Raw genomic sequence first — 15,841 nt, 5'->3', positions numbered from 1 at the left:
CTTGTAACTGCCGATGTCGCCGATGAAACATTGCCTCCGATGACGGTGTTGACGTTTTCCGATAGCGATGGGCAGGACGGCACCAGGAACGCTAACAGCAGCTGCAACGAAACGACAAAAAACTTAGGCATCCTGATCCGACACTTGCTGTCAGGCCCACCATATGAAAGCAGTTTGCAAGAATTATCTAGGCGACGTGAGATGTGTGCTGCAAGTGTGCAGTACAAGTTATTCTGGAAAGGGAGGTGACAGTAAAACTTGTATAGTGTGGTTAGGGTGAATACGGTTCTGCATGTTTCTAGAAGGGGGAGGCCAAGTTATCTTTTAAGTGCGCTGACATTTGTCTTAGAGTTATAGTTCCGGTGAATAAATCGTACGGAGCGGTTTTGAACAGCCTCTAAAATGTTTTCCTAAGAATAACTGATGGGGTTTCCAAACGGACGACGCGTACTCTAGTTGGGGTCAAACAAGTGAGGTGTATGCCATTAGTTTGGCCTCTTTCTAGCAAAAGAACTGTCACGTCGGGGAAAACCGAGTGTCTGGTAACTTTGCTGATAATTTGAGTTATATGACATTCCCACGAACGATTACTTGTTAGATGAAGCTCAAAATACCTCTAGGGGGGCACGTTTTCTATCATTTTACCGGAAAGTTGATAAAAGAAGTATATTGTGCTTTTTTACGGTTAAGCACATCTGTTTGGTTTTGTTTCCGTTGATTTGCATTTTCTACAATTCACACCAAGATGCAATATGGTTTAGATCAATTTGAAGTTGCTCACACTCTGAGCGATCCGTTACCTTTGAGTAAACTACACAATCGTCAGCATACAGCCTAATTGTTGACTTGATGGGGGTCGGCAGATCATTAACATAAAAGAAAAATAACAATGAACCCAGCGCGGTTCCCTGTGGTACTCCTGATTTTACTACTATTGAGGACGAGCAGCTATTGTTTAAAGTGACGTATTGTGTTTTGTTTAAAAAAAAATTAGCTGTCAAATTGACTAGGCTTTCTTCATTTTAAAGCGAGCGTACTTTTGGTATTAATTGTTTGTGAGGAGCCTTACCAAATACCTTTGAAAAGTCAATGGAAACTTGGAGGACGCTTAAGCTTTTCCTTTAAGAGTGGAAAGCGATAGCATTATCGGACGCTGTTCGCATCGCCTTCTAATTCGCATCTCATGCTCTTCCTGCCAGTGAGCAGGATGTTCGGCGGACATGGACTAGTCAGTAGCGTGTCTGGCTCGCAACTGAAGGGTCGTGGCTTTGAAAACAGCCTAAAAGTTTTCCTAGGTTTTCTTTAAGGCAAATGATTTACTTTATAAGGTGAAATCATTTGAGACAGCCGGCGTCCTTTAATTCGCTTTGCATGTGATGTTTTTTCTCACTTTCATTGCACGCGTGATGTCAGCTTTCACGTGAGCGTTGTAATTTGTTTGAAATTTCCGCGCGAGGTCATGTGACTGTGACGTCATGACCCTATCGACGAATCAGGAATTCCCCGTCACGACGCCACCAACCCCGGCTTTTCTGGCACACAAGCTGCTTAACGCTATCCCGTTAAAATAACATGTGTTTCTGCACGAAGATCAAGGTTCTTATGAATGTCGGTAAAAATTTAAAAGAAAAGCTAAGTATCACCAGGCAGGGACCGCCGGAAACCGTGCTGGTTTACAAAAAGTGAGCCGTTATCAACCACATAGTTCATAATTTTAGAGTAAACAACATACTCCATCTACTTGCTTGCAATATTGCTCAGGGCAACTGGCCTGTAATTAGTGAGGCAGTCCTTAGTCGACTGTTGAAATGTCCTACAAAGAAGTATGCTAGAGGCAGTTTTGGTTAATTTGAGTAATTTTATTGATATCTCGTCTCGACCTGGAGCAGAGTTCTTCTGGAGGTTATCAATCAATTTTTCAACTCCAAGTGGTGCAATATAAATGCGGTTCATATTTACAGTGATGGAATGGTGAAGCAAGTGATTCGGTAAGAGAGAAGACACCTCAGTAAAAACATCGCCAAATAAAAGAGTTGAATGTTTCGCAGCTCTCGCTCTCCGAGAGCTCATTTCCATCAGAGTCAACAACTCGGGTGATATTTTGTGTAGTTTAGGTCTTATAGCCGCCCAGAATTTCTTTGGATTTGTTTCCAGTAAATTTAACAAATTTATATTTAAAAAAAAAAACAAAAAAAAAAAAACTTGTGCTTGGACTTTTTTATTTTGCACTTACACGTTGAAACGCATTCCCGATATTTTTGGCCGCGCAGATGGAGAATTATTTATTTTTGCGTGACTGTAAGGCCTTTGTTTTTTATTCAGGAGCCGTTTGAGACGGCAAGTAATCCAAGGGCGCTCAGTACATGACCCGATATATACTCTAGGAACGAATGTATGAATTGCATCTATTAACGCAGTCTTAATAAGATTCTAATTTTCGTCCACAGTTATATTTTCAAAGCCTTCCAAAAAGGTTAGCACGAAACCTGATAGGTAACGATGTAGTGCCTGTTGGTCGGCGCGTGGATAGCTGAACAATGTCTTAACTAAAAGGCTAAAGTTTGGAGTCGGTATGTGTAATTGAACGAGACAAATGGTCCCTAAGTGGCTCTAGGAGTTCAGCAGCCGTGATGCACCCGGATTTTGTAGTTAGAAAGAGGTCAGGTGTTGCAGATCCGCAAGTTGGTTCGTTAATCATTTGTGAATGTGAGTACGCGTTGCACATGTCAACAAAAAAACGCGCCTGAGCGGGAAGACAATGTCACAAATTAAACGGCATGCGAGCACGTACAGCGGGCCAGACAATTTCGGGATAATTAAAGCCACCGGTTAAAAAGAATACCTACTTAGGATACAGCTGCACAAGTAATTCAAAGCATTTCTGAAGGACGGCTGATCAGCCGAGAAAGTCGGGCGGCTTGTAAAAAAAAAAAAGACTTAGAGGACGAGAGCGTTTCTTCGTTTGTACTTCGGTTTTTAAAACGTGCAGTGTGCTTTTAAGTACCACAAAAACTCCCCCTCGACTACGTCCCGCTCTGTGTTTGCGATAAGTCGAGTACGAATCGTTCAACAGCTGTTACTGAAATTTTCGCCTAGCCAAGTTTCCGTTATAACCAGAATATCAGCCAAACATGAATTATCATGAATTGAATAGGGTCAAGTAAAACCTGTAGTACATGAATCAACAGCAGACAACAGTTCCTCCTGTTTTTAGCACACGCTTCTAGCGTCAGCAATAAAAAAATGAAATGCATTCGGATAAGTCACGTCGAGATAATGAGCTTCTTTTGGGCTGTGGGTGCTGCGCAGTGTTGCCAGATTGGGCTATACATAGTCAAATTGGGCTACATTTTTTTCTAGTTGGCGTCAAAATTTTGTGGTTGGCTATGTGGCTATTTTGGGATATTTCTAAGAATGCGGCGAACTTTTGTCGAACCTTAGGTTCGACGCCGAACTTCGAGGTTCGGCTAGTTAATTTTCGAACTTTTAATCAGTTTCGAAACAAAAAAAGTTTCTCTTTTGGCTAGTGGACAGGAGGGAGAGAAAGGAGAAAGGGTTCAAACTCCTACAAACTTTGGGGTTTTCACATTACGCAGTGAAGCAATGCTTCCAGAGTTTAGGTGGTCTCCCTGCAGCGCAGTGGAGCGAACCAAACAGATTGCACTATTACCACGGGCCCGGTACGGCACCTTCAACCCGGACGCATATGGCTCCGCCCGGACGTAGACTGAACTCTTTAAATGATCCCAGGTTTGTAAAAATGAGAAGTCCACAGTTTCACCGCTAAACAATTGACTACCTTGCAGTCGTTGCTCACCCCAAGAAAGGAAAATAGCGTGAACATGAATGGGGTGACACTAATCTTTTTCGCAAAGAAAAAGAAACGGGGGGATATTAGTAAAAACTTGAGATATTGGGGTTCTGCTTCGAAACACCCAGTGTTTTGACTGTTCTGCTATTGTACTTTGTTATTTTATTATATGATCATATCTCCTGAGCTTCACAATAAAGCTGACTGTGTGCTTTTTTTACTTCTGAAAACCTACCAAGGACGGGCCAGTTTTGTACGGATATTCATCCTTCCGAAGCTTTGCTTGAAAAATTCACAAGTAACATAATGTTCACAAAAGGTGGTGCTTTTCAGGGTTGAAACAGAGATTGGTAACATCTATTGTATGAGCGTGAGAAATTGTCAATAAAAGGGTTAAAATTCATTGTTTTAGTCTTGGCTATTTTGGGCTATATTTCTTTTACGGCTTTGGCTATATTTGGGCCATACCTCCCAGTCGTTTGGCGGTTTTTTGGTGGGACCATCTGGCAACACTGCTACGCTGAAACAGCTTCAAAATGAACTTGTGTGCTTGTCGTAAACATACCGTTGAACATATAAAATAACGCAAAAAAGACAAGGACAAGAAGTACACAGGACGAGTGCTAATCCTAGCGCTTGTCCTGTACACCGCTTGTCCTTGTCTTTTTTGCGCTATTTTATGTTTAACTAAGATGAAATAAACTAGCCCAACAATGTACCCTAGTAAACAAACCGATTGCTTCCAATGAAAAGCTTGTCGTGCCGTAAGCTAAGATCGCGACCCTTGGCACTTTGCGAATACCAACAATACTGCTCTTGCCGTGTTTACGTCCGGAAAGAGGTCCTCGATCATCCGAACGGTAGTTAGTTACCTTTAGATCGGGCCCATTAGATAGAACGAGCTCTTTACCTTTGAATGAGTTAAATTTGACAAGTGTGACCGCGCCACCGCCCAAAGCCTCACCACATTCAAGTTCAACGTATGTTTAGATATGTCGACAACTATCTAATCCTTCTAAAGGATCGATTGGTAGATAGCGACACTTAATTAATTAACAACCTCAAGACTTAGTTCGACGTGAGCGCGTTGGTGAAGTTAAAAAAACAAAAAACAGAAAGAATAAAAATAGGGACGAACAGAAAATCTGTTCTATCCGTCCCTATGTTTATTATTTCTCAAGACTTTCTTCTTGAAACATGCACAATGACTTAAGTTCACCCATGAGTCATCGCCAAGGAGAATTTTACAATTTCAAGATTTGAGACTCAACTTCCAGAACAACCATGTATGCTGGTCAAACTCTCCACGTTCATAAAAATTGCTACTTTCTTATGATTCGACGCACTCTAAGGTCATCAAGAGGGGTATATTGATTAACTGTTTGAGCGCTGCATTTAAAATGTCTTGCATTCACTCAGTCAGAGACAGCTTCAACGCGCACAAGTACCAAAACTCATCGCCTCCGGGTATCCCTCAACGATCGTGTCAGATACTACGGAATGTCTGCTAAAACCTAAAAGAGTACGAGATATAAACCCGAATGAAGAACGCCGATCAGCGGTTGTGCCGTAAATCCGCAAAATATCTCACAGTCTAAAGAGGCTATGTTTAAGGTGCAAATTTTGCTCTCGGCAGCTGATAAGCTTCAAAAGCTTTGCTTCAAGGTTAATCCTGAGCCTAGAGACATCAAGACTGTGAGTTTAAGCATACAAAGAAAAAAGTTAACTGCTAAACGGGGTTGTCTACCAGATACCTCTTCCACGTGAAAAAGTCTACGTTGGCCAAACGGGTAGATGCCTGAATATGAGTCTGCGAGAGCACGCTCTGTCCATCAAGCCTTCTCCGCCATCTCATCTATAGCACTACACGTTAGAGGCTGAAAATGCACCCCCTTGTGTGCACGGCTGTACGACACGAGAGCACACGACACGAGAGCGCCGACGGGAGAGCGGGCGACAGGAGAGCGCCGCGACACGAGAGCGCACGACAGCAGAGCGCCACGACACCAGGGCCGGTTTGCCAATCTTGCGGCTGCGGACGCGGCTGCGGCCAGGAGGGATTTTTCTGTCACGTGACCAGCTCCATGGGGACAAGAAGGTACCTAGCGTCCCTTCCTAATGGCGGAGAAATCCGTGTCGCTTCGAGTACAAAAGTCTAATTTCGCTCGCAGAAACTGACCGCACAGGCTTTCAACTGAGGTCCAATTGACCGCCCCATCATACGTTAGGAGCGGCAGGTAAAGTTACGGCCAGGGAACGTAAATATAAACCAAAATAAAGGAAAAATCACGCAAAACAAAAGCGGTGGCTGTGTATTTATATATATATGTGCCAGCGAATTATTGAGCATTCCCTGCGTCGTAGTCGAGCGGTTAGAGCGCCGGGACTTGTCGCCGCGTTGAGGAAGTTCCGGGTTCGAATCTCGGTAGACACTTTTTTTTTTCTAGTTTTGCGCGTGTTTTTTTTTTTATTTTTTAAGTGTGATATTGTTTACTAATCATCCACTAGGAGTACTGCGCCTTACACGGTTTTTAATGTTTGCCCCACCTGTTGGGTCGACAAACCAGAAGAAAAAAAGATTGCGGTTAGCCAAGTTAACGCCCTACTACAATCGTTTCATAATGTTCATTGAAAGGAAACCGAGATCAAGCGATGTTAACGCGCAAATACGAACGTTTCATAATGTTCATTAAAAGGACACGAAGATTACAGCATCGGTATGACTTTCACACAAACGGGGTCAAAACAAGCATCCTTTCCCAGCAACTACAATTTTATGTATTTTTAAATATACAACGCTCTTGCTACGACTCTTTTCAATAACAGGAGCGCCCATTTAGTACAAATACACACTGCAGTCGTGTCAATTAAAAAAAATATATATATTCCCCGCAATATACACACACAAAAAAAAAAACAGCCGTGGATGCATTGATTGAGCGAAATCCTACAAGCAAGGCAGCAAGTCAAACGTCTGACAAAGTCGTAAAACCGAAATAAAAAAGATTATAATTTTACTTGCATTGAATGTGATAAAAGTTATATTTTTACTCTTTACATCTCGCTTTGGCAATCGTTTTGGAATATTAACAAATTACTCGTTGAATTTTAGTATGAATAGCAGACGATCACAACCGAATGCAAAAATGAGTCAGGCGTCGACATCGCAAACCATCTCTCAAATGCAAACACCTAAAATGACTTTGGATCAACAAATGGAATTAATTAGAGCAATTGGAGAACGAAAACAACAAATTCTAGAGAAATTCAGCAGCACAGTTACCTGGCGAACGAAGAGACAGGCATGGGAAGATATTGTCAATGACATAAGCTTTCCGCGGAGTGCACGGCAGCTGCAGGAGGCATGGCGGAAGTTGGTAAAGAAAGCCAGGGACATGTATGCGCTCTTCCGAGCGCATGAACAACGAACTGGTGAGTCAGAACTACCCCCCCCCCCCCCCCCCCCCCCAAGAATGTTATAGAACCCATAGGGCCTTGTCTACATGCATAGTGGGAGTGCAGTCAGGCAAAGTATAGAACTTGAACCTGCGATAAAACAAATTTCACTAGAAAAAAAAAAAAAAGAAAGCTCGGTAATACCAACAACCGTAGGATATACAATCAAACACGCGCCGGAGTGAGTAAGAAGCCCATGCAAATTTAATTTGCTTATTACGCTTCACCATAGGCACTCTAATGTAGTAAAATATGTGGAGGGCTAGTACTAGGAAAAGATGTGTTGTGTCTACTGGCAGAAAACTATAGTCGATGACAGGTCAAGAATGAAGGGAGAGAGAAAGGAAGGGTGGGAAAGGAACCAGGGGGCTCTATAGAAGAGACGAGGTTTCCCCCCGGGGGCTCTCTCTAGCTTGCTTTCTCCTCCCCACTTTTCATTTTCCTCTGCTTTCGCTCTTGACCTATCATCGACTGTTGTCTTTACACTTCGAACACTCCTCTGCCTTTAACTCAACAGGTGCTGACCCCAACCCGCATGTAGTGGCGCCCATCTTCCAGGCTGTGCTGGACGTTATTGGGCAGGACTCGTCGAATTTGGGTGGCCTGGATGACGTCATTGTCGGCGACACCGAGACGTATGCAACTAGCGTTGAATCAATCTTCAGGAAAATCAAGCTGCTCACTGAGGCTCAGTTGCCAATATTTCTATTTTCAGTCATCTTTTCTGGATAAGTCCTGAATTTCTGGATGCACAGTGGAGCTTATCACCTGCAAAAGTGTTGAATTGGTATTTTCTATGTAATCTTCCGTGCTTTTTTTTTTTTTTTCTTAACTCGAAAGGTAGCTGGAAAACAGCGGAAACAGAAAGTCATAAAATATGTATTTATCAGTTTGGGAACATGGTGGACATAAACTTTTTAATTCAACAAATGAGAAGCCATTTTTTTTTTTTGGCTGCACAGTCGATGTAGCAAAGCAGGAGAATTTGAAGTTGTGGGAAGCTTGCGAAAAGGGCTGTTTGCACCTTTATAGTGTGGGAGTGCACATATATTGTAAAAAAGCAGAAAGAAGGTTGACATACGCTTCTTCGTGGTCCGACAGTCCTTGAATCCGAATGTGCGTACCATCCACAGCACCCACAACGGAAGGAAAGCCCGCCACGTCAAAGAACTGCTGCTGCACTTCAGCCGCCTCAGCTTCATTTGGCCACCTGCATTGAAACATTGGTCGTCTGCTCTGGAATCTGTGCACTGAAATTATTGTCACATACACCCACTTTGTGAAGAGTTCCAAGAGGCACTTTTTTTAATACGACCAATTACTGTTTCGAAATACCAAAGTATATCCATTGTGTGGACTCCTTTTAAAAGTAATAATTGTTCTGGTAGATCAAAAAATGCTTCATTCGTCATTGTTCAAATTATCGAGAAGTACGAGCTCATAACACAGCGAGTACTTGTAAAGGAATGCATTTTCTAACATTGTAGAGAGGGAAGTACAACTGAGAAACTTTATATTGGCCAAAAGTTGTTCCTTCTGTTTTTTTTTTAATGGGAATTAAAACATATTCATATTGGTGTTTGAAAGGAGAAAAATAACATTTTGTTTCTAGGGCTCTGCGATCGCCAATTTGTTTTATTATTTCCTCCAGGTATTAGGACCGATAGCGAAAATATTAAGGGTTTACAATTATGAATGCTTCAACGCTTTCCACTTCGGTTAGTATCGCTCTCGTCACCCATACACTAAAGGCTCGTTCGCACACTTGCAACCGAGTAGGACCTTCTGAGGCAAGACCGCGTTTTGAGCCTCTTGCGACGGCTTTGGACCTGCTCCGCAGCAGCGCATCTGGTTCTACGCCATTGAAAGGGGTTTAAAAATCGGTCTTGTCTCACTCGGTCGTATACTCGGTCGCAAGTATGTGAACGCGCCTTTACACTCGCTTGTGTGGGCAATCTTAAAGGGACACTGACAGGGTATTTATGCTGGCCGAGGTTTTTAGTTGTACGTGACATGTGAGAGCCCAACTACCCAGAAAAGAATTTGTGGCTCGGAATTCGGTTTCTTTCCGCCCGAAAACCGCCGATCGAGAACTGGACTGTTCGAGTCGCGCTCACTCTCTTCAGCGCGAAACACATGTACGACGAAACCGTCCGATCCGACGTGCGAGCTGCCGGAATGACTTTCGGGGGCGAGGGGTTTCGTAGCACCGGCAAGCGTTGAAAACCCTCGCCTTCGAGCGTCATATTGCCTGATCGGAGGTCAGATCGGACGGTTTCGCCGTACATGTGTTTCGCGCTTTGTCCGCGGTCACATGCCGTTTTCTGTAGTTTAGACACAACCACCAGATATGATCAAAGTCGTCGGTCATCGAAGGCACACACTGAATATTAAAAATAGAAAAGAAATATGAAACGCATTTTTTGTGTCTTATAAACAACAACATTTACATTGATTTAAAGAAAAAAAAAGTTGCACAGCCATTTAGTTGCATTGCCGTCTAGTTGAAACCAGGGAGCCTTCAAAAAGGCTCCCTAGTTTGAACCAGATGGCTGTGCATCTAGCCATCTCGTTTGTACGAGATGGCTAGATGCACAGCGAGAAATATAGAGGAGGAGAGAGTTGACTTACGCCAAACCTCTCCTCCTCTGCATTTCTTCTTCTTCCCCAGTTCGGTTTCGGTTTCGAGCAATTTTTTTTTTTTACTTAAAAATATACGTGATGCTGTAGCAAAATATTGATAGTGTAGTATTCTGACACCATCAAGAATCGCCTGGCAAAGCAAAAAAAATAATCTTGAAGTGTGTCACTTTGACACCACTGAACACATAATCCTCCATCAAGTTACCTGGCATGACATCAAATGAACAGGCAAATCAAGGACTTTATTATAGCCCGGTTAAACGCCACAAAGGGTATAAATATATTGTCACTTACCGTATGAATCTCTCTGCACGACGGGCTAGTGCTGCAGTCACCTTCCTGACTATCCGCGATGCAGTGGATACGTGGACGTACACGTAGTCGCCAGCCGTGGTGAGAAAGTTCCAGCGAAAAACTGAAGCGCAACAATCACCTGCAGCTCCATAGAAACGACTTGACTGCGGCGCGTCTGTGGTTCCAGGTCTGGCCGAAGTAGCTCTACCAGATACATGATGCCGTCGTACCCGAAGCGGAATCGCTGCTGCAGCTCGAACTCGTCGAACACGTCGAGAGGATTCAGGCGCTCTCGGAATACGCGTTCCCTGCCTAGCATCAGAATGCCGATACATCCGTTCTCGCCGAGCAAGGCGTCTCGACCTAGATGACATGTCTCTATGTTGGCACACACAGACAGAGAGCGCTGATAAGTCCGTAAATCAGTCGTAGTCAGTCCGTCGGTCGGTCGGTGAGTATGTCGGTGGAACGGTTTAGCAATCGGTCAAGAAACGGTTGAAAGAAATGCAGGTGCGGCAGAACCGAAAATGGCGCAAAACACGCAACAGGTAGGGTAGCCAGACGTTTTGGGACGCAAAAGTACCGTCTCTGCGTTTAGAACTATTAAAATAGATGTTGAGCAAGAAAGAAAGACTCAGACGTAGCAAGGACGGTTTGTAAAAATTATCACAGACAAAAAACATAAAAAAAACGCGCAGAATAAGAAAAAAAAAATTCTCGACTAGATTTGAACTTAGAACTTCAACGCCGCGATTGCAAGTCCCGGCGCTCTAACCGCTCGACTACGACATATATATAAATACACAACCAACGCTTTTGTTTTGCGTGATTTTTCCTTTATTTTGGTTTATATTTACGTTCCCTGGCCGTAACTTTACCTGCCGCTCCTAACGTATGATGGGGCGGTCAATTGGACCTCAGTTGAAAGCCTGTGCAGTCAGTTTCGGCGAGCGAAATTAGACTTTTGTACTCGAAGCGACACGGATTTCTCCGCCATTAGGAAGGGACGCTAGGTACTTTCTTGTCCCCATGGAGCTGGTCACGTGACAGAAAAATCCCTCCTGGCCGCAGCCGCGTCCGCAGCCGCAAGATGAGCAAACCGGCCCAGAGCGCACGACGAGAGAGCGCCGCGGTCTAATGGCATGCCATTAGAGCGCGCGTCACGAGAGCGCATGTACTCGCTTTCGGAATGATCGATGTTTGAGTCTTCAAGCACATGTTTTCTCGGATTGAACGCTTTACCCCATTTTATTGGCTTACTACGCAGACCTGTGAAAAGTCTAAAAAATAAAAATTTCGGAAACTCGAACTGAACACAACCCAATAATCGCATTCTGGCTGGATGTGCTATAAATGTTAATTTCACACGGCGTTGCGGCGTTGCAAGACGACGTTGCATTTCAACGAGTGTCGACTGCACCTCTTCTTGGGAGAAGCACCGGCCTAATCCTGTGACATCTTCATAATCACGGTCGATAGTTCGGAGCGCAAGGCGTCGATTGCATACTGTTGGCTGTGACTGACCATGCCTCCCAACCTGCGGTTTCACTTTGAGAGTGTTGTTTAGCCTTCTTTTCTACCTCCAGGTGGGTCAGGTCACTTGGACCGGACAACGACCGGACCTCCCGAAGGCCATGAGGATCAGGGAAACCCAGCGACAGAGAACCCCTTGGTGACATTTGTCCCTACTTTAAACCTGAAGACCTTTTTTCCGGGAATTTTTGTCCAGGGACGTTTTTTCCGGGGACGTTTTTTCCGGGGACGTTTTTTCCGGGGTTATTTCTTCCGGAACCACTACCAACCACGCTATAAAATGGCGGTACTTGAAATTGCAACGTGAACCATATAGCCATAAATTAAAGAGGTAATTAGAGACTTTTAGTTCATTGACCAACACATTTTAACCGTACATTGGTACCTCCAATGTCCACCAGCCTTGAACAGCACATATCGAAGACATCCACAAAGCACAAAGCCCTCCAATATCGATCATTCCCAAGACGAAACACATGCGCTCTCGCGACGCGCGCTCTAATAGCACGCACTCTCGTGTCGCGGCGCTCTACCGTCGTGCGCTCTGGTGTCGCAGCGCTCTCGTGTCGCGCGCCCTCCTGTAGGCGCTCTCGTGTCGTGCGCTCTCGTGGCGCCCTTCCTTGTTTGCACACACTCAAGTCCTGAAGTGGTTCCGCGATAAGCGCTCGAGCGAACTGTTGGAAGTTCAAGTCATTCTATTCAAAATTTCTTGAAATTATCAGCGACCGAATTCTTCAATTTGACCCTTTGTTTCTAAAGCTATGACATCAACCTTCTTCATTGAATTCATATTTTTTTACCTATTGACAGTTTATTTTTTAAAGCTTTGCTTATTTTTTATTTCCTGCCTTTTACAGAAATTATAGTAATATTTATTTTACCTGGTACTTATTTATATAATTTTCTAATCCAGATTCGCAGCACTTTTGTCTTCTTTTTCGTTTGCTTTTTTATATCTCCCTCTTTCATTTTTATTTCTCCCCTTTCTTATTCTTGTGTATTAAAACGTAAGTTGTTCATCAGCACCCGTCCTGTCCACGTCTTCCACTAGTACTCGTCTTTAATGTTGTCTGTGTCCACAATGTTTAACCAACTAGCCGAACAGTTCATTTTCTTGTCGCCGCCGTTTGTTGACTCAAAACTGCGCCGAACCCCTTTTCTCAAAACTGCGCCGAATTAAGGCACGGCTCATATTTAATTGCGCCGAACCCTTTTTCCAATCATCCGGTAACCACCACGTGAGGTCACGGTGCCCCTCCGGTTCGGATTCAATATTAAACGCTTGATTTCTGCTACGGTTCTGTTGCGGTTAGGTCAGAAATAATTGTTTTGCTTCGGTTTTCTGTTCGGGTTCGGTTTCGGTTCGTAACCCCGATGTCCCTCCCTCCCCACCCGACGTGAAATATAGCAATCCGTATGTGTTTTTCCCTGGGCGTGTTCAGTAGTGGCTCCGGGAATCAAGGAGCTCGCGCTCTTTCCCCTAAATGGCAAAAAAAAAAAAAAAGAAACTTTTGGGGCACGTTGTTTTGGATTAAAGGAGTCGCGCTCTTGTACACCGAGTTCTGAGATGGTGATTCAGGAGTGAAAAGGGCGCCATTATGGCTTATTTCCGGATAGCTGACAAAATTCGGTGCTGAAAGAGAGAAAAAAAAATGGCGGGAGAAGTTGCGTTGGCTGCGGCGTGAGCCTGCGGTTTGCTCACTTTTGTTAATGAAAAGTGCTCAAGGTAAGACGAATAACGCCTTAAAATATCGTTGTCAGCTCGGACTTTTTTCGAATAATGCATTGGAGCGTATTTCGCTCGTTTTGGACATGCTGATAAAGTCAGGTAAACGTTTATTTGACGCCGTGTTTTGATCGCCGTTCCACTGAAACTCGTTGATTATCGACGATAGTACTATCCGATATGAACAGGGCAAAACAGGGTATGAACGTGACTTTGGTGCGCGGTTGGACACTCACGCAGAACGTGATCCCGCTTAATGCTTTGTTTGCGTATCAGAATCTGAGTGTACGTGAGTCTGAGACGTTGGCTGACGCTCGCGATTCGGCCGACAAAATCCTGACCGCCTAGCGCGCCCCGTGTGTATACGAATACGTTTTATTGTAAGTTAGTAAAGAAGTGCAGAAGAAACGTATGGCCGTTTAAAAGTATCTCAACCGGCGACGTAGATTCACCGAACTCCGTATTTGTCGTTTTTTTTTAATGACATTAGCAGCCTTTGCACCGTCCTGAGATGGGCTCGATAGGTTTGAATTGCTTCGATCAGCAGCATTAGTGTCTACAATCACTGCTGCTTTTTTTTAATGACTTTGTCGAGACTTTTTTAATACCGGCATTAAATAAAAGTGATCGTGCTTAACGTCATCTGCCTGCATTTTATTCGGAGACCGTCTGGCACATGAAAAAAAAAGCGGAAACTGCGTAAAAGCAGCTAAAAACCGTGCTTTTTTTTTTTTCTTTTTCTGCCGTTTAGTAGGCGCTTTGAGAACTCCGATTTGAGTTTACTGCGTTCGGAGCTGAGGGAGCCGCGACTTCACCGCTCCCGTTGCACCTGTAATGTGTCATTTGCAGTAGTATTTTAGCTGAGCTCCGCAGCAGAGGAGATAAAAACAAGTGGTAACTGTATTGGCGCTACGCATCAGGCAGCTGTGGATTCTTTAGGTATGTAGAGGTTTGCAGTTCTCGTACATTTAACTACGTTGAATTTGGTATAATTCTTAGGCGTGTCCTTGACACGTTTTTATGTTTTCAGTGAGTTTGTTCTGGTTAGGTATATTTAATACTAAATATGTGTCACCACAGATCATACTAAAGAGTGTTGACCAATGCTACATTCCCACAAGCCATAAGAAGTAAATGTAATTGTAGAATAACCTTAGCTAGGTATACGACCTTAGCTGGGGTAATGACGAGACAGTCATTCGAAGCATCCGAAAACGGTCGTGATCGTTTTTTATATCTCTCACGAGAGCGCAGCCAGCTCTCGAGACAAACCCACGCGCTCGTGCGCAGCGCTCGCAGACTTGCCCGCCGGCCGTGTGTCGGTAGGTACATCACACCCCTTCCTCCTTAGACGTGGGCACCGTATCTGTCCGGTGGTCGACGCGCCAGGGAGCTCACCCGCGTTGCGGTTGACAAGGCAGATCCCACTGTTGGTAATGGGCGAACGTCGTCGTCTGTGCTGTGCTGTTTAGTTGTTTGTTCTGGACCATTCGAGCCCGAATGTGTGCCCTGGCGATCGTGTAAGCACATGTCCCAAACTGGTGGTGGCGGCTGTGTCTCCCAGCAGCTCGAATTCGGAGCGCGATGTCGAATATGGTTTAGATGTCGTCTGACTTGACCCCGCTCTGTGTCAACCATCCAGGATCGTGGTCCGGCGCGGCGTGCGATGGACCCCGGCATCCACTTTCGCTCGTTTAGGGACTGTCGAATCCACACGGGTTGTCCACGAGTAAATTTGTGGATATCGCTGTTTTCTTCAGGCAACTGCTTGAAGGGGGATGACTTGAGTCGATCCAGTGCAGAAGGCAATTCTCGGCCGTACATCATCCACGCAGGAGTCTTGCCCGTTGTTGCGTGCACTGTCGTGTGTTGCTTGAATAGGAAACGTGACAACACGCACGACAGGTCTTCCCTTCCTTTTTTAGATACAGCTTGTTTGAGCTCCTGTACCATCCGCTCAGCCTGCCCGCTGGTTGCCGGGTGGTAAGATGCGCTCGTGACTGCGATGATGTTGTTCATCCGGTAAAACGTCGCAATTTCTTCTGAGATGAACGCAGCCCCGTTGTCTGAACAAACCTTCTTTGGCACTCCAAATGTGGCGAATAATCCCCGCAGCTCCTTGATTACAGCGCTTGATGCCATGCTGCTAACTACTCGCACCTCCAGCCACTTGGTGTATGCGTTTACAACGACCAGAAATACTTTCCCTTCCACTGGACCCGCAAAGTCCATGTGAAGCGTATACCAGGCTGTTGATGGTCGTTCCCAATTTGTCATCGGTACTTTTATCTTGGTTTTCTGGTTTGTTTGACATTGGGCACATTCCGCCACACATAATTCAATATCTTTGTCAATTCCTGGCCACCACATGTAACTTC

At 44.6% G+C, this 15,841-nt stretch overlaps 1 protein-coding gene across 1 annotated transcript; it reads right to left on the bottom strand.

Annotated features, from left to right (window-relative positions):
• Positions 1-14,810: 14,810 nt before the first annotated feature.
• On the bottom strand, positions 14,811-15,545 carry LOC115328888 (uncharacterized protein K02A2.6-like; the record flags this gene model as incomplete). The annotated part of the gene is made up of 1 exon (XM_042292046.1): positions 14,811-15,545. A coding segment is annotated over one exon (735 nt), but the record flags the coding sequence as incomplete, so codon positions are not given.
• Between the last annotated feature and the right edge of the window lie 296 nt (positions 15,546-15,841).

Source organism: Ixodes scapularis, unplaced genomic scaffold (genome assembly GCF_016920785.2).
Source record: "Ixodes scapularis isolate PalLabHiFi unplaced genomic scaffold, ASM1692078v2 PGA_scaffold2__306_contigs__length_199485367, whole genome shotgun sequence".
In the NCBI taxonomy this organism is placed as follows: domain Eukaryota; kingdom Metazoa; phylum Arthropoda; class Arachnida; order Ixodida; family Ixodidae; genus Ixodes; species Ixodes scapularis.
This window is presented reverse-complemented; position numbering and strand designations above follow the sequence as displayed.